Source organism: Podarcis liolepis (genome assembly GCF_965112155.1).
Source record: "Podarcis liolepis genome assembly, chromosome: 16".
Lineage (NCBI taxonomy): Eukaryota > Metazoa > Chordata > Lepidosauria > Squamata > Lacertidae > Podarcis > Podarcis liolepis.
This window is the reverse complement of record NC_139567.1, coordinates 36563889-36588227: the sequence shown is the minus strand read 5'-3', so window position 1 is coordinate 36588227 and position 24339 is coordinate 36563889. Positions and strand designations below refer to the sequence as shown.

Here is a 24339-nt window from a genome sequence, read left to right as displayed (position 1 = left end):
GCTGTTTCTGGATGCTTTGAAGGCAAGCCGGCTCACCTGTCCACCTCTCTGAGAATCCCTTCCTCTTCTGTGATGCTTATGTGGAGGAGAGCAAGAAAGCGCTTGGGGAAGGGACCTTAGCTCACTGGTTTGCATTTAGATACACCCAGGTTTGATCCCTGGCATCTCCAGGTCCGGCTGGGAGCAGCCCCTGCCGGCAACCCTTTAGGGCTGCTGCCAGTCAGTGTAGAGCTGTGCATCTCAAACTTTTTTCTCTCGGCCACCCTTTCAGAGTAAAAATTTGCTTGTGCCACACCAGATTCTTTCTTGATTAAGAAATACGTTGGAAAATGCAAAGAAACAAATCCTAGCAGCGCTTGATTCATAACACAGAACACGACTGCTTTATAAAATGATTGTGAGGCATCCAGAAAGTATACTGTAAAACAATGCAGCTGCATAAGAACATGACTCAACAACCCCCCCCCTCCAATATAATGATAAAGGAGTCTCTTGCAAACTAAGTGAGAGGCGTGAACTTGCTTTCGCCGGGATTCCAAAGGCAGATCTGTATACTGACACCCAGGAAGCCCCAGTAAAGAATGGGAGAATGAATCCCCACTGACTGGCAGCGAGGCTGGCAAAACCTCAGACCCAATCAAGAGAGCCCAAACTGTTGGGTAAGGAGAAGTGTGCTTGCAGGCGAGTGACTCACCCTCTTGTGTGGGGCGGCTTTCAAAAATAGAACGGGGACGAGCCTCGCAACAAGCTGGATGAGAGGGGAGATCAGCAGATATAGATAATATGAGAACGTAAGAAGGAGCCTGCTGGTCCTATCTCGTCCGCCGTTCTGTTCTCACCATGGCCGGTCAGATGCAGGTGCAAAACCTGCAAGCGAGACCCAAGTGCAAGAGCGTTCTCCCATTCCGTGGTTTCCAGCAAGGGGTATTCAGAAGCATGACTGCCTCCAACTGTGGGAGCAGAGCAGAGCCATCATGTCCAGAAGCCTTCTGTAGCCATAAATGTGTCTCATCCTCTAGGCTGGTAGCCCTCACTGCTTCCTGTGGCGGTGAGTTCCGTAGTTTCACTATGCACCGCATGGAGAAGTGCTGCATTTTATCTGCCCAGCATCTTCCATCATTCAGCTTCATTCAGATGCCCACTAGTGTTATGAGAGAGGGAGAAAAACAGTTCTCTATCCACCTCTTCCACGCCAGGCTTAATTTTATAAACTTCCATTATGTCGCCTCTTACCGGTGTTTTCTCTAAACTAAAAAGTCCCGGGCGCTGCAACCTTTCTTTATAGAGGAATCGCCCCATCCCCTCACTCAGTTTGCTTGCCTTTTTCTGAAACCTTTTCCAACTCCTTTTTGAGGTGGGGCTACCAGAACCCTACACAGTACTCCCAAGTGCAGTTCGCACCGTAGGTTTCTATAACAGCATTACAATACTGGCAGTTTTTATTTTCAATTCCAATGATCCTGAGCATGGAATTTGCCTCTTTGTACACACACGCAATTCATAATCCCCCCCCCCCCCGCAATCAAGGCCATTTTTCCAAACCTGTTGGAAAGCCTTGGCAGTTCTCCTTTCAATTAGCCAAGGTGTGATGACAACAGCCAACCTCACCTCCGTTGCTTAAAAAGACTAATTACAGGCACCCTCTCACATTCCGTACGGGGAAGTGGATTCCTTCCCAAGCCTCACTAGGAGACCTTAGCAACTGCGAGGCAGCTGCCGAGCGATTAACTTGCACTATCATATCCATCAACACATATCCAGAGGCAGATACTAAACAGAAGCAAAGCAGTATCAGATTCATCTGTGATGCAGTGGGGGAAACCAGAGGTGGAGATTGAGCCAGAAGCAGGCAGAGTTTGCCTCACTGCAAGAGTTTGCCACTGCTTCCTATCTCTGTCCCTCCCTCTCACAGAGGTGTTTAAGCAGAGGCAGAAGAGGAAGAGTTGGAGGGAGAAAGAGCAGATAGCGGGCCTGGAAGGGATGGAAGAGGGAGGTTCTTCCCTTGTAATTCTCAAATATTGGAAAGGACTGCAAGGGTCAAAGTAGGAATCTTTTGCCCAGCTTCAGACTCAAACCCATGACCCTGAGGTTAAGAGTCTCATGCTGCTACCGACTGAACTGTACCGAGATGCCAGAGAGGGGGAGGCTCTCTCCCCCCCTCTTATGGAGTACAGAGCCTCATCATTGGTCTGGGAGGAGCACTTAGGCCTGCCAGAAGGAGTGGTGGGTGGCAGCAGAGCTGGTGGCAGAAGGACAGGGCACAGTCTTGTAGCCATGAACCAGGGGCCACCTTTGTAGGTGGGATCAGACACACCTGCCCAGCAGGTACGTGGTGGAGCCATAGGGGGAGCCTTGAGTGAGTCCACTGCCTCTTCTTTTAAAGTTCGGTGGGAGGGATGTGTCCTCTGTTGGGACATCTGTATAGCTTCCGTTCAGTTCTTTTTTTTTTTTTTAAAAAAGTTTTTTAATTCAATATTAAAACAAGACATATTATCCAAAAACATATCATCCTTGTGTCCCCCCCATTTTCCTCCCTCCCTCCACCCACCCACACAAAACCCACCCACCCCCACCCCCCGACTTCCCTCAGTTCCAGTCTTTGGTTTCTCTGAGACTGCTGTTTTCTGCATGTTACAAAGTTGTATAGATCCTCAAACTATTTAGCTGATTATTATCAATAAAAGGTTTGTGAATGTTTATTCAAAACCTGCCAAGGAGTTCACTTTGTTGCGTCTTCAGATACTTTGTAAAGGGTTCCCATTCATCCTTAAAGTCACAGTTATCCTTGTCCTGTAGCTTATATTTCAGTTTTGCCAGTTCTGTATAGTCCGTCAATTTTTCTTGCCATGATTCTTTAGTTGGGGTTTCTTCAGTCTGCTTCCGTTCAGTTCTGAAGCTCTTGCCTCGCTCCTGTTCCTTGGCGTTCTGTTTTCTGGACCTTACCCTTGCAGCTGAGCCTGAGCTACTATCAGCCTGAATAAAGGCCTCTTCCTAGCTTTTCAAGGAACAGCTGCTGCCTTTGCGTTTTGGGGCGAGAGCTTGACAGCTTCCCTCCATCAGTTTTATGAATGAAGTCTGGGAGCATTGTAAAGACTAGCAGATTCCCAGCCCTCTTTCTCCAATCTGTCTGTAAGCCCCTGAAGCTTGTGCCGCAATAAATCTGAGCCCTTTCCCCCTGTGCTATGAGAATCTTGTTTGGCAGTCAAGAATAACCCTGGAGGCCTGAGAGCAGTGACTGGTATCAGAGGCCTTCGGAAGGGAAGCAACCGCATTGTCTTTTGGAGCTCTCCGTGGTGCTGATCTGGTTCTTTTCCAGTTAAGCTCCAGGATCCTTCAGGCGTTAGAGAACACCCTTCCTCTCCTTTCATTTAGCAGAGCTTTGGCTCATTTGATATTTACCCAGTGAGGGCTTTTGAGTGGAATATGACTAATAGGTTCTGTTCTTTGTGCGTGTGTGTGATATTCTGATCTTGTTCTTTTTGTAGTTGCTGGTAGCCTTGGGTGCTCTTTGAATAGAAAGTCAGGTTAAAAACCCTAAATAAATAATATCCGACTAGGAGGAGAGTTGGCTGGCTCAAAGCATCACAAGCTGCCAAGGCCTTTGTTCCAAACAACACACAAGAGTTATTTTCTCAGTCCTTTGCATAAGCCTAGGTTGGTGATATGAGCAGGGCAGCTGTGCACTTGGTCAACGCAGAGAGCAGGGCCTTTCCCTTGCTGTGATCCACACTTTGCCTTCTCTGGCTCAAAGGTCCACCTCTGGAACCCTCTCCTAAGGACTCTGGGCTACTGAACACAAAGTTGCAGGCCTGGGATTCGGAGACAACTGCCCTCTTCCCTTCCATTGTTGTCTAGGAGGTGCTCTCGGGGTCCAGGGTCTCGCTCCAAAGAGGTGAAAGCCTTTCAACAAAAGCATTATCCAAGAGCAATTCCAGGTGCAGCATAGTCTGAACTAGTCAGGGTTGTAGAATTGTAGAGTACAAGGGTTGTCTAGTCTAACCCCTCTTCAATGCAGGGATCATTTGCTCAACGTGGGGCTCAAACTCACGACCCTGAGGTTAAGAGCTTCATGCTCTACCGGCAGAGCTATCCCAAGTCCATCTCAAGCACTGAGAATCATTCTAGCTTCCAAACATAATCCAGGAGCAGTCAGGAAACAGCCCAGAGTCGATATCACAAGGAAGGGGGATTAGAAATGGGAGCTCAGCCCCAAAGTACAAGGAGCCGGGGGCCTGTGTGGTTTCTGGAAGGCTCAGTAGGGAGACCTATATGGTGGCTTCCCTAACCCTAGCTGCTGATAGTGTTGCTGCCCTGGGCTCCATTAGAGGAAGGTGTGAGCACGTAAGTCTGTTCAGTAACTAGCAATTGATCAAGTTCTAGGGATTCTTTACTCAGGAGCTGACAACCATTTCGCCTGAATTGGGAGATAACTCTGGGCCTATAGATGAACATAAGAAGAGCCCTGGTGGATCAGGCCAATGGCCCATCTAGTCTAGCCATCCTGTGCTCAAGGTGGTCACCCAGATGCTCCAAACTGGAAGCCCCAAGGCAGGAGCTGAGCACAAGAGCTCTCTCTTCCCACTTGCGACCCCCAACAACCGTGTACAGAGGCATAATGCCCCCGCCAGTGAAGTTCTTCCTTGACTTGGACCTTTCAATTCTCAAGGAACAAGGGTTGGCTGCCCATCCCCAGACAGCTCCAAGGGTTTCCCAGCAGGTCACCCACCAGAGGGTATCCCTCGCACCAGTTCCAGGAGACCCTTGCCTGCTCCTCAGGTTCCTCCACCTGTGGACTGTCTCATCCGTCCTTTGAGGACTCGGTGTCTGGCGCTGGGTCAGAGCTGAGCATGACACCCTCCCTCCCTGACTCTAATGCCACCATCTGACAAGCATGTTCCACCAATGTGCAACACTGGAAGGCTTTGCTGGTGCGAGGTTGGAGAATCTGGCGGCGAATTTCCTCCCTCCGTTCTGTGACCTTTTTTTTTCTCTCAAGCTCTCTGCCAGCTGCTACTGTGCCATGGAACGATTGGACTGATCCGTCCATTGCAGCGTGAAGAGGCACATGCTACTTCACTTGCAGCCATTACGCCCTTTAAGGGAGAGATGTGTCCACGTGGCCATGGGGACAGGATATGCTCTGCTTCTGTGTGCCATCTTGTAGAGCCAACAGAAACACTGCTGTCGTCATGAGATGACCAAGCCTTTGGCAATATCTTTACTGCCAGCACAGGGTAAATTCTTTTAATTGCACAGTCCATTAAGTGCTATTAATAGCCATTGATGGTACAATATAATGGCAGCACGTTGCTTATTACCAGCAGGGACCAGGAAACTGCGTACGACCTCTGTGTTTCCGTGTGGGTTGTGGAGAAGCTGCACAAGACCTTCTCTGTAGTGGCAGACGTAAGCCGTGGATGTCCCAGCAACCATCTCCAGTCTGGAAACGGCTCGCTGATGTGCTCAGAAAAGGCGTTGCTTGAAAACCCATGCCACAGGGAAGGTTGGTGCAGATCACAGGTAGGGAACCTGTGGCCCTCCAGATATTGTGGGCCTCTGAATCCCATCATCCCTGATGTGAGGAGCAGGTCAACAATAAATCACATGGCATAAGTGAAGTTAACCCTTCAAACAAGGTCTGCTCAGGAGGTCATGCCTAGTGAGCACAGCAACTCAACCCGGTTGATCTTGCCTCTAGGAGGCAGTTGTGGGGACAGAAGGTCGCTGCCTTTCCCCAGTTGCCTAAGCCTCTTCCTCTCCCAGGTCCTTCCTCAGCAATCTGAGACCACATCATCATGTCTGTCTTTGCTCCTCCCTCTTCATGCCTCTTCTGGTTCTGGGAGACTAGCAGGAGAGGGACACACACTGGCCTCTTCACCAGCCTGATTCATCTCTGCCTCTTGGCCTCCCTTCTCTCTGGCTTCTGCCTCTCCTTCTGATTTGTGACTTCTCTCTGCCATAGACTCCTCCTGCTCACTAAACCCTATTGCCTTCTTCCTCTGACCATTCATTGTCATCCCACCACCACTCCCCGGGCTCTGAGTCTTCTTCCCCTGGGGGTTCCCCAGCCTTTCACCACTCCTCTGCATCTGGCCAGTCCATGACACCTGGTCATTGGTCATGATGGCTGAGACTGATGGGAATTGGTGGCCATCAAGTTCTGGAGAGGTGCAGGTTCCACATCCTTGGTGTATGGACCAGTCTTCTTCAACCTAGTTCTCTCCAGATGTTTTGAACCATGGCTCCCATCAGCTGCAGCTAGCATGACCTATGACCAGGGGTGTTGAAGGCCTACAATATCTGGGGGGCCATAGGCTCCCCACCTCTGAGCTACACCAACCCTTCCCAGTGGCTATGTTTCCATCAAACTCAATGTTATGCTGCCATTCTCACTGGAGCTGAAGGGAATTGTTTCCCTTCTCCACCAGTACGGCTGATGGCCAGGGATGATGGGAACTGTAGTTCATTAGCATCTGAGGAGGCCAGAGGTTTCCCACGTCTGTTTTGCCGCAGGGAGTTAAAAAGGGGGCATTTACGTCTCCAGTGTTAAATATATTTGCCTAGGCCCTGTTTTGTCAGTTCAGCGTGGCTTGTGACATATCTAGAGGCGGCAGAGGGGGCTCTGAACTGCCGCCATAATTGCTCTGCGCGGCTGACACCCAGGTCTCTGGCAGCCTCTGCGTTTCAAATTCCCCTTTTCACAAAGTGGATATCAGCCTTTCTAAACCGTACACGCATTTCTCTCTCTCTCTCTCTCCCTGCCTGAAAGCAAAAGCCTATTACCGGCAATTAAACCGAATGTAATTTTCAAATGCAGAAGACAACCGTGGACAAATTGAAAAGCCCACATTCTGTTGAGAAGGCTTATCTCCAGAATTGGCTTTGGCGATTAAAAAAAAATAAAATCCAGAGGGAAATGTATTGCAAGGGAAAGGGAAGGAATTCCTTCCTGGTGTGCCTATGAGGAGGAGAGAGAACTTTAAAAAAAAGCTGTGTAGGCTTGTTTCCCCACTTCCTGAAATGTGTAAGAATTCACACACACAAACAATTTGTTTTATTGGGGGGGGGAATCTGCTTATTTGTTTGCATCATTTTTTTTGAACTGATCTGCACCCAGCAATCATAATCCGAGGCCTTTCTTCATGTGCCTTCTCTGTGAAAAGTCTGGAGAACAGACATTGTTATTCTTTTTGTTTGTTATTGTTTGTTCCTATGGTATGTCTTTTTTGTGTTTTCCTCTTGTAAACGGCCCTGTGGTCCTCGGATGAAGGGTGGTATAGAAACTGAATAAATAAAAGTTTAAAATAAAATAACCGTTTGCTGGGGGGTAGCATAATGCAGTTAATTGGGCCTGGTGGGGTGGGAGGCAGGGAGCCCAACAGTAGGTGGCGCCAGAGGTAATGACAGCAGTGGTTGTGGACACTCACTGGGACTCTGGGGTAGAAGGGAGCCCAGACCGTGGCTGGAGCCAGAGCCAATGGCAGGCAGATCCTGCTCATTCTCACCCCCATCCTCTTCCCTGCGAACTTCTACGAGGGAAACTTTGCTAGGAGGTGGAAGCTGAGAGGAAGGGGTTCACATGGAACCTTGCCAAACAGAGTGTGATTTTAAACCCTGCGCCACTTACCAGCCGATGAGCGAGGGTTAACTCCTGCAGAATGGGCTGCTTGCACCAGTCCCGGGGAACTGGCCTGCACAGGCAGTGCAGGATTGAACCCCACCTGCTCCCCATCTTCCGATGCCTCAGCTGTTGACCCAGGGGTTCTGGTTTCAGGGAAATGGACTTCTGGGCCAAACCTCTGCTCAAAAGCCATCAGATGGTTGTCTGAAGCAGCTCCCCTTGGCAGCTGGTTTGAGCCATCACGAAAGGCCTTTACCTCCTTAATTTATTAGTATTCCCTCTCTCTCTCTCATCAACAAGCACTGGGAGAGTTGCTTGTAAGGTGTTCTGCCTTGGTTTGCAAAAAAGCTTGACCCCCACCCTGGGGTGCTATGCACATTGTGCTGGATGGGGGGGCTCTGTTTGTCTTGGGGTGGCGGCCTGTCGCTTTGAATCCACCACATTTTGCCAGGTCCCGCAGAGCACATCTGGAAATCCTTTCCCCTCCCCCTGCGGTTTTGTTGCCATAGTAGCGGCTGTTGGTGCTCCTGATGTTTTAAAATACCTCACGCCACCTGAGGACGTGGTGTTTCTCTCTGTTGTGTTCTTGTGCCAAGGAGCAGATTATTGGTTAATTGTTCTTTGTGTATCAACAAACCGTTTTTTTTTCTGAGCTGACTAATAGGATCGTGGCGCTAATGGTAATGAGACAATTAGTGCAATCATCTCTCTGACCCGCCTCCTCCACTCTGGTATTAAACGAGCTTCCCTTTTTTCATGGGGGGGGTGGGGGTGAATTTTTTTTAATGGAGCTTGTGTTCCAAGAAGACCCAATATGTGAAAAGGGGCCGGTTTAATTCTCAAAGTTTGACAACATGCTTTATTCAGTTTCTGGGGTGAAAAGCAGTTCTGCGCAGGCCATTTGAATGGTGTGTTCTTAGTAGTGATGGAAGGATCTGTCAGCTTTGGTTCTCTCAATTTGTCATTGTTCACATTTTGCAGGAATCTGTTATTAAAAAATGCCGTATTTTTTGCTCTGTAAGACACACTTTTTCCCTCCTAAAAAGTAAGGGGAAATGTGTGTGCGTCTTATGGAGTGAATGCAGGCTGCGCAGGTATCCCAGAAGCCAGAACAGCAAAATTGCAGAGAAAGGGAGAGATAAGTATTTATGAAAGGGGCAGTGACATGCCTGGTGTGGCCTGCTTCAGCATGCTGATACTTTGAGCTGATAAGTGAAAGGCTGATCGTCTGGCGATACTGCAGGAGGGATGTGCCATTGTTTCACTCCATCACATGCTCCTCAGAACCGGGGTGGGGGGCAGCGAATTCCAGGTCTCCAAGTTTTTATATCAGGCAGTAACACCGGATTGGCACACTAGTATCACCTAACCAACTCCCTGTGTTAGGAGGGTTCTGGGATGTTGTGCTGCCTGAATGGTCTGTACCTCCTTTCTCTAGCCAGCAGGGGCCCAGGTAAGCACTATTTTATTTATTTATGTTACGGTAATTGTTCTTCATGCAGGGATTTATCCGGTGCTATCCAGGGCCTTCAAAGCACTTCAGCCTGCATTATCTCGGTAATTTGTTTACAGCAGCTCTGCAAAAGTGGCTCGGTATTTATTGTACCCATTTTACAGATGGGTACAATCTGTAAGGAGGGAGGGAGGGAGGGATCTGTAAGGAGGGAGGGAGGGAGGGAAGTGGAGGCAGCAGCCTAGAGGAAAAGCAACCTGCTTAAAGCTGGGGACAGGACATGGGGTATTGAAATGAAAAGACAGCGGCTGTTATTTTGATTTCATTTATTGCATTTACACCCCACCTGTTTCTCTAAGAAACTATAAGGAATTATGGGTTTGTAGAGTTGGAAGGGACCCTGAGGGTCGTCTAGTCGAACCCCCACCCCTGCAATGCAGGAATCTGAACTAAAGCATCCATGACAGATGGCGTACATGGTTCTCCCCCATTTAATTCCCCACAATTACCCTGTGAGGTAGGTTATGCTGAGAGGCAGTGACTGGCCTAAGCATCATGGCTTAGTGGGGATTTGAATCCTGGTCTCTCAGGTCCTAGTATGGCACTCTAATCACTGTACCACACTGGGGCTGTTGTTCATTATAATATTTAATGTAATATAGCATTTAATTTATCAGATATTTCTTGTTTTGTAGAGAATAGGCCATTGCAATGTAGTTCTGTAACAACCCAGACTGGGCAATCCTCATAAGTAATTTTTAGGAAGAATCTAAAAACATTCCTGTTTTGGTGGCTGAGAATTCTGTTCCTGACAAACCTAAAAAGATTACCGGTACCTGTAGAAACACACAGACACAGACACGGCTGTGCCCCTGCGCATTCTGCTTACCAACCCCCTGTGATCTTGCTATTGACCCCTAGAGCTTCCTCTTCCCATCCCTTGCAGAACTACTAAGTTCAGTTTTAGTGGCCCATTGGGTTTACAGTGGTGCCCCGCAAGACGAAATTAATTCATTCCGCAAGTTTTGTCATCTAGCGAATTTTTCGTCTTGCGAATCACGAAATCCCATAGGAATGCATTGAAAATCAATTAATGTGTTCCTATGGTCAAAAAAAGTCCAAACAAAGTCAAATTTGGTACAACAACAGTTTATTAACTGCTCTTTAAAGTCACACATACTGTAAAGAGCAGTTCAAAAATTGAAGGGAAAATAAATTAACTTTATAAACAAAACATGTCTTTGTTTTTAGACAAAGGAAACAAAGTCGCGAGACGTTTTCGTCTTGCGAAACAAGCCCATAGGGAAATTCGTCTTGCGAGGCAAATCGAAAACGGAAAAACCTTTCGTCTAGCGAGTTTTTTGTCTTGCGAGGCATTCGTCTTGCGAGGTACCACTGTATCCTGGATTGTGATGTGGTACTACAAATCCTCCAACGGGGGCAGTGCGACGACAGCCTTACATTTCTATGTATATAGGAAGATATATATATGATGCAGTTACATAAGAGTTAACTGTGAAGATTAAGGTTGTCATGTCTACTGATCTGATGTCTGCCGAGGCTGCTTTTGTGAATCTTCTACTGAAGGCAGAGAGAAATTGTGCTGGGGAGATAATTAGATTTCCCCCCCTTTCTGTCTTACAAATGCAATTAGGAGCCTCTGGCTGCCTGATTTCTGAAGCTGGAGACCTCTGTGTTTGCACTACTCTCCCCCACGCTATCCTCAGGGTCTTGAGGTCCAGCTATGGTCCGAGAAGTCAAACAATGGCCTTTAAATCATTGCAGGAAAAGAGCAACAAATCGGGCGGGGAGGAGAGAATCACAAAGCAATCCTGAAAATCATAAGCAGTGCCACACTCTCTAGTTTTCTCTCTGGGAGCAAGCATTGGCAGGAGTGGCTCAGAACATAACAGAATTGTCCATACACCCAAGTCACCACCCTTGTAGAAAAAAACACATCTCTGCTGGTTTCCCCTTTTTAAGCGAAGGTACCAAGAGGGTTTGGAAATGGCAGCTTCTTGAATGTGGTGGAAAACTTAGCAGGGGTGGGCATCCCTTTCTTAAGATAAGCATTTTGCAAATCTGGGAGACAGCCGGACAAGCCAGAAGTCCCGTTATCTTACCTTTGTATTTGTGATGAGGAGGAAAATTCCTCCCAAATAGGCTCCTCTGCTGAACAGAATAATGGGGTGGGGTGGGGATCTACGTCTTCCTAGCTCTGTGTAAATAATTTTATTTATTTGATGTTCCTGTATGCTGCTTTTTTTTTTTTTTTTGGTCACATGAGACCCCAGTGCGGTTTTACATGAAAATAAATAAGTCACATCATTGCAAATCAGAGAACACAGTGAAGAGCGCAGTGGAATATAAGCAGCAGTGCTATAAAGCAAATAAACAAGACAGTACTTTAAAGCTATAAATCAGCACCATAAAACGAAACAGACTCCAGGCTCCCAAACGGGCCCAACCAGAAACCGCCAAAAGTGAGGGGGAAATAGAGAATGTGAACAGGGAACTCCTGACAAACGTGTGGCCATCTCTGTCCTCCTGAAGGAAGGAACATTTCAAAACAGGGGGCAGCGCAATGTAGTTTTATTTTTATTTATTCCAGCAATTTGTAAACCACTTAATCACAGTCTTCTCTGAGGGGTGTATAGGATAAGTGTATTGGATCTGGATGGATCCCAAATACCAGGCTGATGTCCTTTGCTTGATAGGCTGGTCAGACACAAAGTGGAATCTTTACCAGGGTGGAATCTAGACACATATTAAAAAATGCTGTGAAAATGCTTTTTTTAAAACACGTTTTAAAAAATAAGTTGAATTTGCCATAAGCTCACCATTGCCATCTAGTATCACATTTGTATAATGCACTTAAAACACACTTAAAACTTTTTAACTTAATTAGGTCTGCATAGTTCTATCTTAAAGTATTACCTTTTATGAACAGATGCCAATTTTATGCTTTGACCCATATATTTTTGTATTGTCCCTATGCCAATAAAGGTGATTGATTGATTGATTGATTGATTGATAGTTCTCCTTCACCCCAAATCAACTTTAAATGTTTCCAGCACAAAAGACCCCAGATCTAATTTGGCAGACTTTATCCACTTGGAGGGGCTAGCGTTCCTCCAATTTTCATGTACTTCTGCCAAAAGAGGAAAACAGCTGTAGCCATTAAAAAATATGTTATTATTTCCCAATAAGAAATGTGGGAGCTTTTGGGGTGACGGACTCAGATCTGGATAGGAGAGCCTGTGAAGCTCCTCAGATGAAGGTGGGGTGTTTGCCGAAATTCTGAATCAGGGTCTGGATAAAATATTGCAGGCAGTGCGCACCCCTAAAATGTGGTATCTCCCAGTTGGAACATGCTGAGCTATTATCTCAGGGTGGAAGGTGCCAAAAGGGGCATGTTTCAAAGGCAGGGGAAGCTCTGTTCAGAGAGTCAAGATCTAGGAACTCCTGGATTCAGGGCTCTGGGAAGGCGGCGATGACATGCTTTTCAGAAATATTCTTGCAAGGAAACAGAAGCATGCCGTAGGCCAGCTCTGGGCTGTCGTAGTTGAAATGATATCCTGAAGCAATAAGGGAGAAGCAAGCACGATTGCGGCAGGAAAAGTCCAATTAAGTCTTCTTTGCTGCATAATTGTCACCTGGAGTTAAATTATAGAGGAAGAACCCTCCTGACTGAGTCTAGGTTTTTATTACTTTGCTTCACTTTTCTGTTTTGATGCATGTGGTGCTATCTCAGCCGACGGGCAGCTTCGCAGCTGACGTACGATTTCATTAGTTCCCTCTTCCGTCTCCGCGGGTGTTGTGCTGACTCTAGGCTGATTCCATGGCCGCTCGCTTTCCTTAATGTTAGGCATTAGTTAGGCTGGGATAGCAGGATGGTCCTGTTGAGACCAGGGATGTAATATACTCCCAGACACCCTTCCCTTTCTTGCCCCTTAATCAAGTCAGCCGACTGAGGATCCAGGATTGATCTCCAGTGTTAAACTGCCGGCTTTACATTTACCAGCTTTTCCTTAAGAGCAGAGCCCTGCCAGGGCAGACCAGTGGCCCAGCTGGTCCAGCATTCTTACAGTGGCCAACAATATGCTTCAATGGGAAGCCCACAAGCAGAGCATGAGGACAACAGCACTCTTGTCTCCCTGCAATTCCCAGCAAGTGATATTCAGAAACATTAGTGCCACCAACAATGGATGGAGATCATAGCCATGGGCTGGCAGCCACCAAGAGCCTTATGACCAGAACAGGATGGAGGTGCCAGAAAAATGGAGTCTTCTACAGAAGGGCATCAACAGTGAATAAGGAGTATTGGCCAGTGAGTGAACAAGGAGGACATAGCCCATCCTCAACTGTTGTTGTTTTTTTTACCTCCAAAGTTCTCCAAGTGTCACAGACTGGTTGGACGCAGAGAAATGGTGGGAGGCAGGAGGTGGGGAACGTCCCATGGGATGAAGACGCAGAGCCAGGGGATTGGTGGTAGGATGGTGTTCAGTGGTCAGAGGGAGAAGCCTGGGGGGAGGAGGAGGAGGTGACAGAAGCAGGAGAGGCAACAGGGTTTAGTGAGCAGGAAGAGGCTGGGGCAGAGAGCAGTCCAGACTCAGAGACAGGAGAAGAGGGAGGCCCAAAGAGATGAGTCCAGCTGGTGAACAGGCATGGGTGTCTCCCTCTCCCGCTGTGGGAAGCACCTCACTCTCCTGGTCTCCCAGGAGAGGCATGAAGAGGGCGGAGGAGAAGCCAGCTTCATGCAGGCGCAGTCTCAGATTGCTTGGGGGAAACCCTGGAGAGGAGGGGACTTAGGCAGCTGTGGGGAGGTGGGAGACCTTCAGTCGCAGCAACTATTTCAAGGGGGCAAGACCTGCCAGAGATGAGTTGCTGTGCTCCTGCGCAGATCCTGTTTTTACTAATTGAGAGTGAATTCCAACCTGCTCAGCCCTCTCCTGTCTCCAGGGCTCCAGGTCTCTCCCAACCCTACTTGGAGATGCCAGGGATTGGACCCTGCTTTGCGTTGGTGACGGCGTGCGCCTCCAGACTGTCAGGTGCTTTCCGGGAGGAATCCAAGCCCATTCTGGAGCTTGGTTATTTCAAAGGAGATTAAAGGGCTACAGTGCAACAGATGTGCCTTGAAAACACCCACCCATCAAAATAGACGTTTTGCAGTTTGGAAAGTGACAGTGAAAGGCACAGAGAAGTGTGGGGTGAACGAACGACCAATGGGAAGATGTGCAAACACCCTGAAGCAAATCAGGATGGATGCTGAGTGAGCAGGTCCTCTGTAGGGTCCTGGGGACCTCCCTCCGTGGATCCAGCCCTTCCAACAGTTCTAATTTACTGAGCGGACAATCTGCCCGTCCCACATTCTCCCCACTTTTAATTTTGTTGGAGCTGATAATCTTCTGTGCCCCCAGCTCATGATGGAAGCCAAAGACAGCAATCATGCCTAGCCTGTGTGTGGGATGCCCGGAAGGTGAAAAAGCCATATATCCTGTCTCTCCCGCCCACACAGGCACTGGCTGCAATCTGGAGCCTGCCTGGCAGACACAGAAGCCATCTCCAGGCAGGGCGTGTGTGTGTTCCTGAAATGGAATTAACATGCATGCAGATTGGCTGTTCCCTGGCAGCAAATGAAGGTGTTTTAAGGATGGTCAGACAGGGGCGGGCTCAGTTGAGAGCTTACGGCGACATAAGACGGGTCAGCAGTACGGACAGGGGAGAGTTTTGATTCAGTGCACCTGGAAAAGTGAACCCACCAAAAACACAGTTCCTGAAGCAATTGCCATGATGTTAGACGTCTCGTTTTCCCAACATGGGAGAACGACGTGTTGTCTGGGCTTGCAAAGCACCGTACAGGCCCCTGACAACCTGCTGATCAGGTGACTGCAAACCTCTTTGGCCCATCTGAGTATTTGCCTGCCCCTCACCCAGACGAGAAGGAGAGAGGCAGAGAAGAAAAAGGGGGAGGGAATTGGCTCCAGCAGAGCCTGTGGGCCAGATCTTGCAAACAATTCCAAGTACAGAACACAAATGTTCCGAGTGTTTGTTCTCTTTTGGCGGCTGCTAAAGGTACCTTTTTCATGGGCTGCAACAGTGGATAAGAGTTGTAGCAAGATTTATGTTCCTTCCAGTATTGCAATACTAGCCTTTTGGCCACCAATGTAGAGTCCACTTAACTTTGCCCCTCCGTCAAGGCCCAGAGCATTGGGATGTTACTGCGTATATAGCATGGCGTCATGGATTGGGTAGATGCAGAGAAGTGGTGAGTGACACGAGCTGGGGGACCCCAAAGGGAAGAAGGCTCAGAGCCAGGGGATTGGTGGCAGGACGGCGATCAGTGGTCAGAGGGAGAAGAGGGAGCAGACTGCAAGGAGGAAGTATCATCAGTAGGAGAGGTGACAGGGTTTAGAATCATAGAATTTAAGAGTTGTGAGGGACCACGAGGGTCATCTATTCCGCCCTCCTGCAATGCAGGTAACTTTTTGCTCGAACCCCAAACCCTGAGATTAAGAGTCTCTTGCTTTCATGAGCAGGAAGAGGCTATGTCAGAGAGCAGTCCAGAATCAGAGGCAGAAGGGTCAAGAGGCAGAGATGAGGAGGAGCTCTCCTCCTCCTGCTGTGACCAGCTCCCTTCCCCTCTGGTCTCCCAGACCCTGCAGAGGTATGAAGAGGGCAGAGCAAAGAGAGACAAGACAACGGAGCCTCAGATTGCTTGGGAAGGAACCAGGCAGGAGGAGCCTTAAAGAGCAGTGGGAAGGCGGGGAATTTCAGTCCTCTCAACTTCCTCATTGGGATAGTTCCCTGCTGAGAAGAGTTGCTGTGATCACAAGGCCTGCACTGTTTTCTTTCTTTGAATAACTTCACTGACTCCAGTGTTTTATTGCTGACCTATGCCTGATTCTGGCTTCTGACACATGAGTATCTGACCGCTTTAGGGATTTTCCAAGGCGGTGACTTTCATCCGGAAAGGTGCCACTCTAGGGAATGGCCAGATCGTATGTTTCAGTGCTGCCCCGGGCATACCACAGTGCCAGAAGGTGTCCAGGGATGCCACATGCTTTAAAGGTGTTGTGTTTATGCAGCCTGAATCTCTGGGAGTAAATTTGGACAGTAATGTTGGCACCAGGCGGGCCTCACTGGGGGAAGCATTCCATGATTTGGGGTGGGTGGAGGTCACCACCGAAAAGACCCTCCTCCCATCTAACCCAGTTAGCTCCATATGGTTAAGACTAGGGATCTGAGACTGGCAGGGTGAGAAAAGCAGGAAGTTCTCCCCACTGGTGTAAGGACCTCTCTAGACTTTTTTATTTTTTGGCATGTGTAGTCAGTAACATGTCATTGATGCTATAATGCTTGCTTAGTGGTGGATCTCTACTGGATTTATACTCCCCTGTCCGCATGTCATTCCGCTTGTCCTGTGAGTCTTCCCCATTATTGCCACCTGGAGGGGCGCTCTTCCTAGAATCATAGAATTGTTGGAAGGGAACCCGAGGGTCATCTAGTCCAACCCGCTGCAGCGCAGGGAATCTCAGCTTAAAACACCCACGAGAGATGGCCATCCAGCCTCTGCTTAAAAACCTCCAAAGGAAGGAGAGCCAGCAACAAAAGTTGGACAGAACACAAAACTCCGGAATGTTTTGCAGTATGAAAAGTTACCGGATTTCAGCAGGAAGCTGCAGGGCACGTTCCAATTAGACACGACACAGGGTGCAAAACCTTTTAAAGTGCAAACAGGAGGGAAAGTGGCGTTATAACCAACCACAATACAACCATGAGCACAAATTTTCACGAATGCAGAATGAAAAGAGAGCCTGTGGAGTCATGTTTCATTTTCTCAGAGCCTTTGGTGCTTATCGATGGAGCTGTGTAAGTCACAGAAAGATACCCCCCCAAAAAAGAAGACGCAGAGTTTCCTCTCCCTCACTCCCCTTACATGTTTGAATGAAGTGTGTGGTTTGTCTTCAGCCATGCCTGTGTGTGAATTCAAAAGCTTGGTATTTTTCCACTGCTGTGCTACGAATGTTCCAAGTTTGGGTCTGAGATGTCCAGCCTTTTCTCCTTTTAAAAAACGCAAAATGAAGCTTATCTTCCCAATGGATAATGCTTTTCTCCCCCACCCTCCTCCTCCTCCTACTTTTTTTTTTTTTTAAAGGCTGCAAAATGCGAGTCTCTTTCCCCAGAGGTTGCTCACAGTAATTGACACAGGCAATGGCAAGCACTTGTGGTCAGATCAATCTGGAAAAGAGGCAATCCGCTTTATGCTATCATTTTCTTTGGGAGGGCTGTGGGGGTTGGAGGAGCGACTGGGGAGGGGGGCTCAGGATGCTGTCTCTGAGACGTCCGTGCTCCCTGTCTCTTTCTTCCCTTTCCGAATTTAATCACCAATCAACTGGGGTTGATCATGGATGAAACTTTCCGTGGGTGTTAAGCGCCAAGATTGCAATACGGCTCAGTCCACTTGGTAACTACAGAATTCAATACGTGGGCATCTTCTGAAGCGGCAGGAGAACTCATCGTGAAGGGTGGGGGGTGGGAGAGCTAAATTCAGCCTCCAGTAATTTTGCAAGCACGTTTCGGACTTCTTTATCGGCGCCTCAGAGTTGTTAAACGCTTCTTGCTTCCGGGTGATCAAAAGCTGTGCTGGGGTCCTGACCTCCCTCGCTTCAGGAATCTCAATCTGTATCGCCTGGTCTGCCGCGGGACCCCTTTATGTTTGTTGCTCCAGGAAGGGATTTTGGGCAGACCCACAAGGAAATAGGGAGGGGGTATCGCTGTGGGTTAAACCACAGAACCTAGGACTTGCCGATCAGAAGGTCGGCGGTTCGAATCCCCGCGACAGGGTGAGCTTCCATTGCTCGGTCCCTGCTCCTGCCAACCTAGCAGTTCGAAAGCACGTCAAAGAGCAAGTAGATAAATAGGTACCGCTCCGGCGGGAAGGTAAACGGCGTTTCCGTGCGCTGCTCTGGTTCGCCAGAAGCGGCTTAGTCATGCTGGCCAAATGACCCGGAAGCTGTACACCAGCTCCCTCGGCCAATAAAGCGAGATGAGCGCCGCAACCCCAGAGTCGGTCACGACTGGACCTAATGGTCAGGGGTCCCTTTACCTTTAAGGAGCTATTTGGCACCTAGCTTATACATCTGAGTTTCTAACACTGGACAACAGCCACTGTCGTCGTGTTTTGCGACGGGAGCCTGATGGTAGTCAGAGGTAGTTCTTCATTTGTACGCCCAGGTCATCCCAGGTAATAGCTTAGGATGGGATGCAGTGAGGCTGTTGGTTCCTCCCCCTGAAGCGCCATCTTGTAGCCTTGTAGCCTTCGCCATCCATGCTCTTATTTTATACAGTGGTGCCTCGCAAGACGAAAAGAATCCGTTCTGTGATTCTCTTCGTCTAGCGGTTTTTTCGTCTTGCAAAGCAAGCCCATTGACGGATTAGCGGATTAGCGCTATTAGCGGCTTTTAGCGGCTTATCTGCTGATTGGATCAGCTGATAAGCGGCTTAGCGGCTTAGAAAAAGAGGGGGGGAGGAAAAAAACCCCGCAGGAACTCGCAATGCATTGTCATCTTGCGAAGCAAGCCCATAGGAAATTCGTTTTGCGAAGCATGTCCAAAACGGAAAACCCTTTCGTCTAGCGAGTTTTCCGTCTTGCGAGGCATTCGTCTTGTGGGGCACCACTGTACCTGGCTGTGGTTGATGGACCACTGAGTCCATCCACCCTGAGCTTCCGGGGAGACCCACCCCTGAACCACACCGTCCTTTTGCTCCTATTGTTAAACAAGAGCCTGTGTTTGCCCCAAGACCACAGAACTCTCCAGCAGAGTGGGGTTTGCTCCTTAACACTCTTGCCTTCTTATCTCCTCCCAGGGGTGGTGGAAGCTTGCCTTCTGCACATGCTCAAGAGACGGGCAGCCGGCTTCCTGCGGACCGACAAGATCGCCGCCCTCTTTACCAAGGTCGGCAAGACGTACGACGTTGCCAGCGACGTGTGCAGGAAAGCCCAGGAGCTGCTGCAGCAGGTAGAAGGCAGGTGAGGGTTAATGTCCGCCTCCGAAGGGAGTCCGCAGCTCAGTGACGAAACCTTGTTTTGCAGAGTTTGCCCACCAGCCCAGTCCCGGAGTTAGATCTGCACTGTTTTCAGCTGAAAGACTGGAGCGTGTTGATTTCTGCATACTGCAAAGGGCTGGCATCAGGGGGGCATAGCTGTCAACTTTCAGATTTGAAAATAAGGGACCAGCAGCCTCGAAAATAAGGGATCAGCAGCCTCACTTGTCCCGGCGACAGTCTACGGGATATCTAACAATCCGGGAAAGCAGCGGGAAATGGCGCTGGAATAAGGGAATTTCCCGCAAAAAAAGGCAAGGTTGGCAGCTATGTTGGGGGACGGTATCTTTGCGCAGCGGCCAAGGATCCCAGCACTCTCATGCCACCCCCCCCGGGCTTGATGCCAATTTGCAGGGGCACATTTTAGCAGACCGGTTCCAGGCACGCATTGCAAGGCTAAGAGAGACCTTACTTGCACTCTTAAGAGGTCATCTCAGACAGGTTTTTCGGGTCCTTTTATTCCTTGCCCTGTTTAAATATTTGCTTCAGCTGTGCTGCCACATTTTGAACAAGTTTATATTTAAATAGCCTGTGTGGTGATGTGAAAAGGTTCCACGATGGCTATGCAGCAGATATTAAATCAGTGCTGAAAGGGGAGGGGGAGTGTTTATTTTAAAAACAAACAAACATTTTATAACGGAGAGAATAACTCGTAACAGCAGACAGAAATCAAAAGGTGAAAAAAGAAAACTATAAAATAGGCACACGAAATGAGTACAGTCGCTCCAGTTTTAACATGGGGTTAAAATAACAAAATCCAAGTAAGGACTATTGGAATTATCAGATTATCAAGTATACTTCCTGAATTGCTGAACTGGTGACAAGGGTTGTCTTGAAAATGATGGTTGTGCATAAAAGAACGCCAAAACGTTTTAAAAAGTGTTCTAGTCCTCCCTAAAATCTCAAATTATGCATAATTTTTTCCATTATAGCTATATTCCGTACCATTATTTTTCCAGTACCATTAATTTTGAACAACAATAGTTTATTTAGCAATATTTATCCCTTTCTGTCAAAATCAAGCCATCCTTTGATTTTGTGAATGCTCTGGGAAGCTACTCAAATTGGCAAAGTGTTATGGGGGTGGGGGGCAGCCGGTCTCTCTCGCACCCCTTCTCCTCTGAGGCTTGTTCCGGTTTAATCCAGAATTCCCTGGGAACACACTGTTCTAGGTGCCGACTGTTTGGTCTGTGTTGGCCCAAACCCCAAAGGCATGACCCCCGAAAGTCCAAGTGTGCCTATGTGCACACTCATACACAACCCCCCCCAAGAAGTCTCAAAAGAATCCATCTTTTTTTCCCTTTTCAGGTCACCTTTAAGAAAGCTGGAGAATATAGTGAGGAGTTTCAGCTATCAGACAGCGCCTCTTTCTCTCCTCAGGTTATTAGTTTATGTCAAGTGAGAATAAGATGGGGTAGTCCAGCCTACAGCAATCTGGTGCCTTCTGGATGTTTAGGACTACAACTCCCATCAGCCCCAGCTCCCAGGGACTGCTGGGAGTTGTAGTCCAGAGCATGCAGAAGGAACCAGATTGCCAAAGGCTGAGCTAGACAAATAAGGGTTTTTATTTTCTTTCCCCATAGTCCGGAAGATTGAAGGAGGGAGCAAAAATGTTTCTGATGGATTTTTTTTTCTCCTCCTCCTTGCCGCCCCCCCCCCATCCATCCTATCCAGTTTAAACTAGTTTACCAATGACAGTAAGACTTGTTTTACTGCTAGCATGTTCTCCTATCAGCTGTTGCTTTAACACTCTTTCAAAAATGGACCAATTAGGCCTTCTGGTTTGGAAATGGTAGCTCCAGTCAAGGCACGAGCACTAGGTGAACATAACAAAATCACAAGTGTGGTTCAAACACCTGCCTAATGCTAGAACAGGGAGATATCCAATGGAGCCAAATGTCGGACAATTCAGGACAGATCGAAGGAAGATTATGGGGCGCATAAACTGTGGAACTCACTGCCACAGGAGGCGGGGATGGCCACCAGCTTGGAGGACTTCTGAAGATGATTAGACAAAACCAGGGACAAGGCTGTCAATGGCTACCAGCCATTTATAGGTGCTCTCCCCCCAGAAGTGACCCCTTTGAGGAATGCAGGCCTTGCATTTGGGGCGGGCACAGAGTTGTCAGTCCCTCTCCAGACAAATTAAACCGTGTTTGCGATGAAGCTTTTAAACTCTCTCTGTTTTGAGAGTTTTTGGGCTTTCTTTATTTCTCTTTAGCAGGAAAAGTCAGCCAGCTGGCCAGGAATCCCTCAAGAGGCAGACGTCCACCACGAGCAAAGCCCCTGCCCTGACCCCACAAGCCGTCAAGCACATCTGGGTTCGCACCGCTCTGATCGAAAGGGTGCTGGACAAGATTGTGCAGTACGTGGTGGACAACTGCAGGTAAGGGACGAGCAAAAGGAAAGAGAGCCACGAGTGGCGCATGCTGTCCTTATAAAAAAAGCTTTCAATGGCTTGGGGGGAGGGGCTTTTTCAGCCTGAGGGTTGCATTCCTTTCTGGGCAACGTTCCGAAGGCCACGTGCCACTAGTGGGCAGAGCAATGAATGGAGGCTCTCTCGTCATTAGTAATAATTTTGATTTATTGCCCATCTTTTACCCTAAGACTCCAGAATGGACCATATTAATTTAAAAAGCAATGTTAAAAACAGTTAAAACAAATTAAAATCACAACTCTGAGTCTTTCTTTCTTTCTTTCTTTCTTTCTTTCTTTCTTTCTTTCTTTCTTTCATCTATCTAATCTGTATCTGTCTGTCTGTCTATCTATCTATCATCTGACTATCATGTATCTATATCTATATCTATATCTATATCTATATCTATATCTATATCTATATCTATATCTATATCTATATCTATATCTATATCTATATCTATATCTATATCTATATCTATATCTATCTGTCTATCATCTATCTATATATCTATCTGTCTGTCTGTCTATCCATCTATCTATATCTATCATGTATCTATCTATCTATCTATCTATATCTATATCTATATCTATATCTATATCTATATCTATATCTATATCTATATCTATATCTATATCTATATCTATATCTATATCTATATCTATATCTATCTATCATCTATCATCTATCATCTATCATCTATCTATCTATCTATCTATCTATATCTATCTATCATCTATCCATCTATCTAATCTATCATCTGTCTATCATCTATCTATCTATCTTTCTTTCTTTCTTTCTTTCTTTCTTTCTATTTTATTTTCTGTTCTTCTGTTTCTTTTTTCCATCTTGCTTCTCTTCTCTTTGCTCCTGTTTCTTTTTAGATTAGATTTTTTTTAAACACTTCTTTTATTCTAGCATTGGGCATAATCTTTGTGTATCAATAGCAGCACACCTGGAACTAGAGACGATGCTTTCCTTCTCACCGGTCGATGCAGAGCAGCTGGCTTTCGTTGCACCAGTTCCCTCTCTGTGTTAACAATATGCCTTCAAGAGAGGCTCCTGTGTGCTGTGCCCCCGAGTCTGTATGAACAAATGCTGATGCTGCCTCTTTCATTTTTGTAAAAAAATGGTCTTATGGGCAGCAGCCAAGGCAGGCCACCGAGTTGCAAAGGCAGCCCACTGCTTCTTTTTTTAAAACCAGGAAAATATTCCTGGGCGGTGGGAATGACATCAGCGCTCTTAGGGGAAAGAGTGAGGACTCCTGTTCCCTCTAGTGGTGAAATGCCACCATTCCCACCATAGAATCAGAGGGATGTAGAATTGTAGGCAGAAGGGGGGACGCGGGTGGCGCTGTGGGTTAAACCACAGAGCCTAGGACTTGCCGGTCAGAAGGTCGGCGGTTCGAATCCCTGCGACGGGGTGAGCTCCATTGCTCGGTCCCTGCTCCTGCCAACCTAGCAGTTCGAAAGCACGCCAGAGTGCAAGTAGATAAATAGGTACCACTCCAGCGGAAAGGTAAACGGCGTTTCCGGGTGTGCTGCTCTGGTTCGCCAGAAGCGGCTTAGTCATGCTGGCCACATGACCCGGAAGCTGTACGCTGGCTCCCTCGGCCAATAAAGAGATGAGCGCCGCAACCCCAGAGTCGGCCACGACTGGACCTAATGGTCAGGGGTCCCTTTACCTTTACCTTTTAGACGGAAGGGACCCTGAGGATCATCAGGTCCAACCACCTGCGATACAGGAATATGCAGGGATAGAGCCTTGGCATTATCAGCACCCACGCTCTAAGCCAGGCATAGGCGACCTCGGCCCTCCAGATGTTTTGGCACTACAACTCCCATGATCCTTAGCTAACAGGACCAGTGGTCAGGGATGATGGGAATTGTAGTCCCAAAATGCCCGGAGGGCCGAGGTTGCCTATGCCTGCTCTAAGCAGCTGAGCTAAGAAGTATGAGGGCAAACTGAGGTTGGTGGGGCAGACCTCCCATTTGCCGTAAGGCACCAGCCTCCGCTTTGGCCTGGAGAACGGCTGCCAGTCAGAGCAGGCAACCCTAGGCTCAAGGAGCAAATGCTTTGCCAGGGTATATAAGGCAGGGACCCCTGTGTGAGAAAGCCAGCCCTGCTTTTTTTTTGTTTCAGGCTCCGCTCCTTTCAAAACGTGTCCTGTGTTTAAATAATAATAACCGGAAGAGCGCCTCTCTCTCCTCCGCACGGCAAACTTCATTAACGCCCGTGCTCCTTTTTTTCATTGAAAGGTAAATGTTATTTTATCGCCGGTCGTTTTGTGTGGTTTCTCTCTTCCAGCAAATATTACGAGAGAGAAGCTCTGCTGGCAGATCCGGTCTGTGGGCCCATCTTGGCTTGCCTGCTGGGTGAGCATCTTTCAAATGTTATTTCTGTGTGCTTTGGAAGAGCGCTGTTTTGACAGTCCCCATGTGGTTCGCCGAAAAGGCGTTTGCACAGATAATGAACATGAGTCAAGAAACGTGATGCTATTGCACCAAAGGAAGGAGCAAGGATTCGGGGAGAGGAAGGGAGAGGAGGTTTCGTGAAGTGATGGGCTCTATCTGAGGCACGGCTAAGCTTTTGGCATCAGCATCAACAATTTAAAAATCCCAATTTTCCTTTCCTGGTAAAAGAGGAGTGGGTTATATGTTCTATGGAGCTGGGTCTGGGTAGGGGAACCTGTGACTCTCTAGACATCGTTGGACTCCAACTCCCATCAGCCCCAGGTAGCAT

General features: G+C 47.9%; 1 protein-coding gene across 14 annotated transcripts in view; it reads left to right on the top strand.

The window, feature by feature from the left end:
• Positions 1-24339, top strand: part of SGSM2 (small G protein signaling modulator 2) — an 80685-nt gene that overhangs the window by 21335 nt on the left and 35011 nt on the right. For 6 of the 14 annotated variants that reach the window (XM_083479539.1, XM_083479537.1, XM_083479536.1 and 3 more), the window contains exons 3-5: positions 18945-19107; positions 21403-21567; positions 23905-23972. In XM_083479539.1, the coding sequence (XP_083335665.1) occupies positions 18945-19107; positions 21403-21567; positions 23905-23972 (396 nt within the window). Of the gene's footprint in view, positions 1-18944; positions 19108-20489; positions 20562-21402; positions 21568-23904; positions 23973-24339 lie in introns of all 14 variants that reach the window. The other 8 variants (XM_083479546.1, XM_083479541.1, XM_083479544.1 and 5 more) reach the window with 3 other exon arrangements.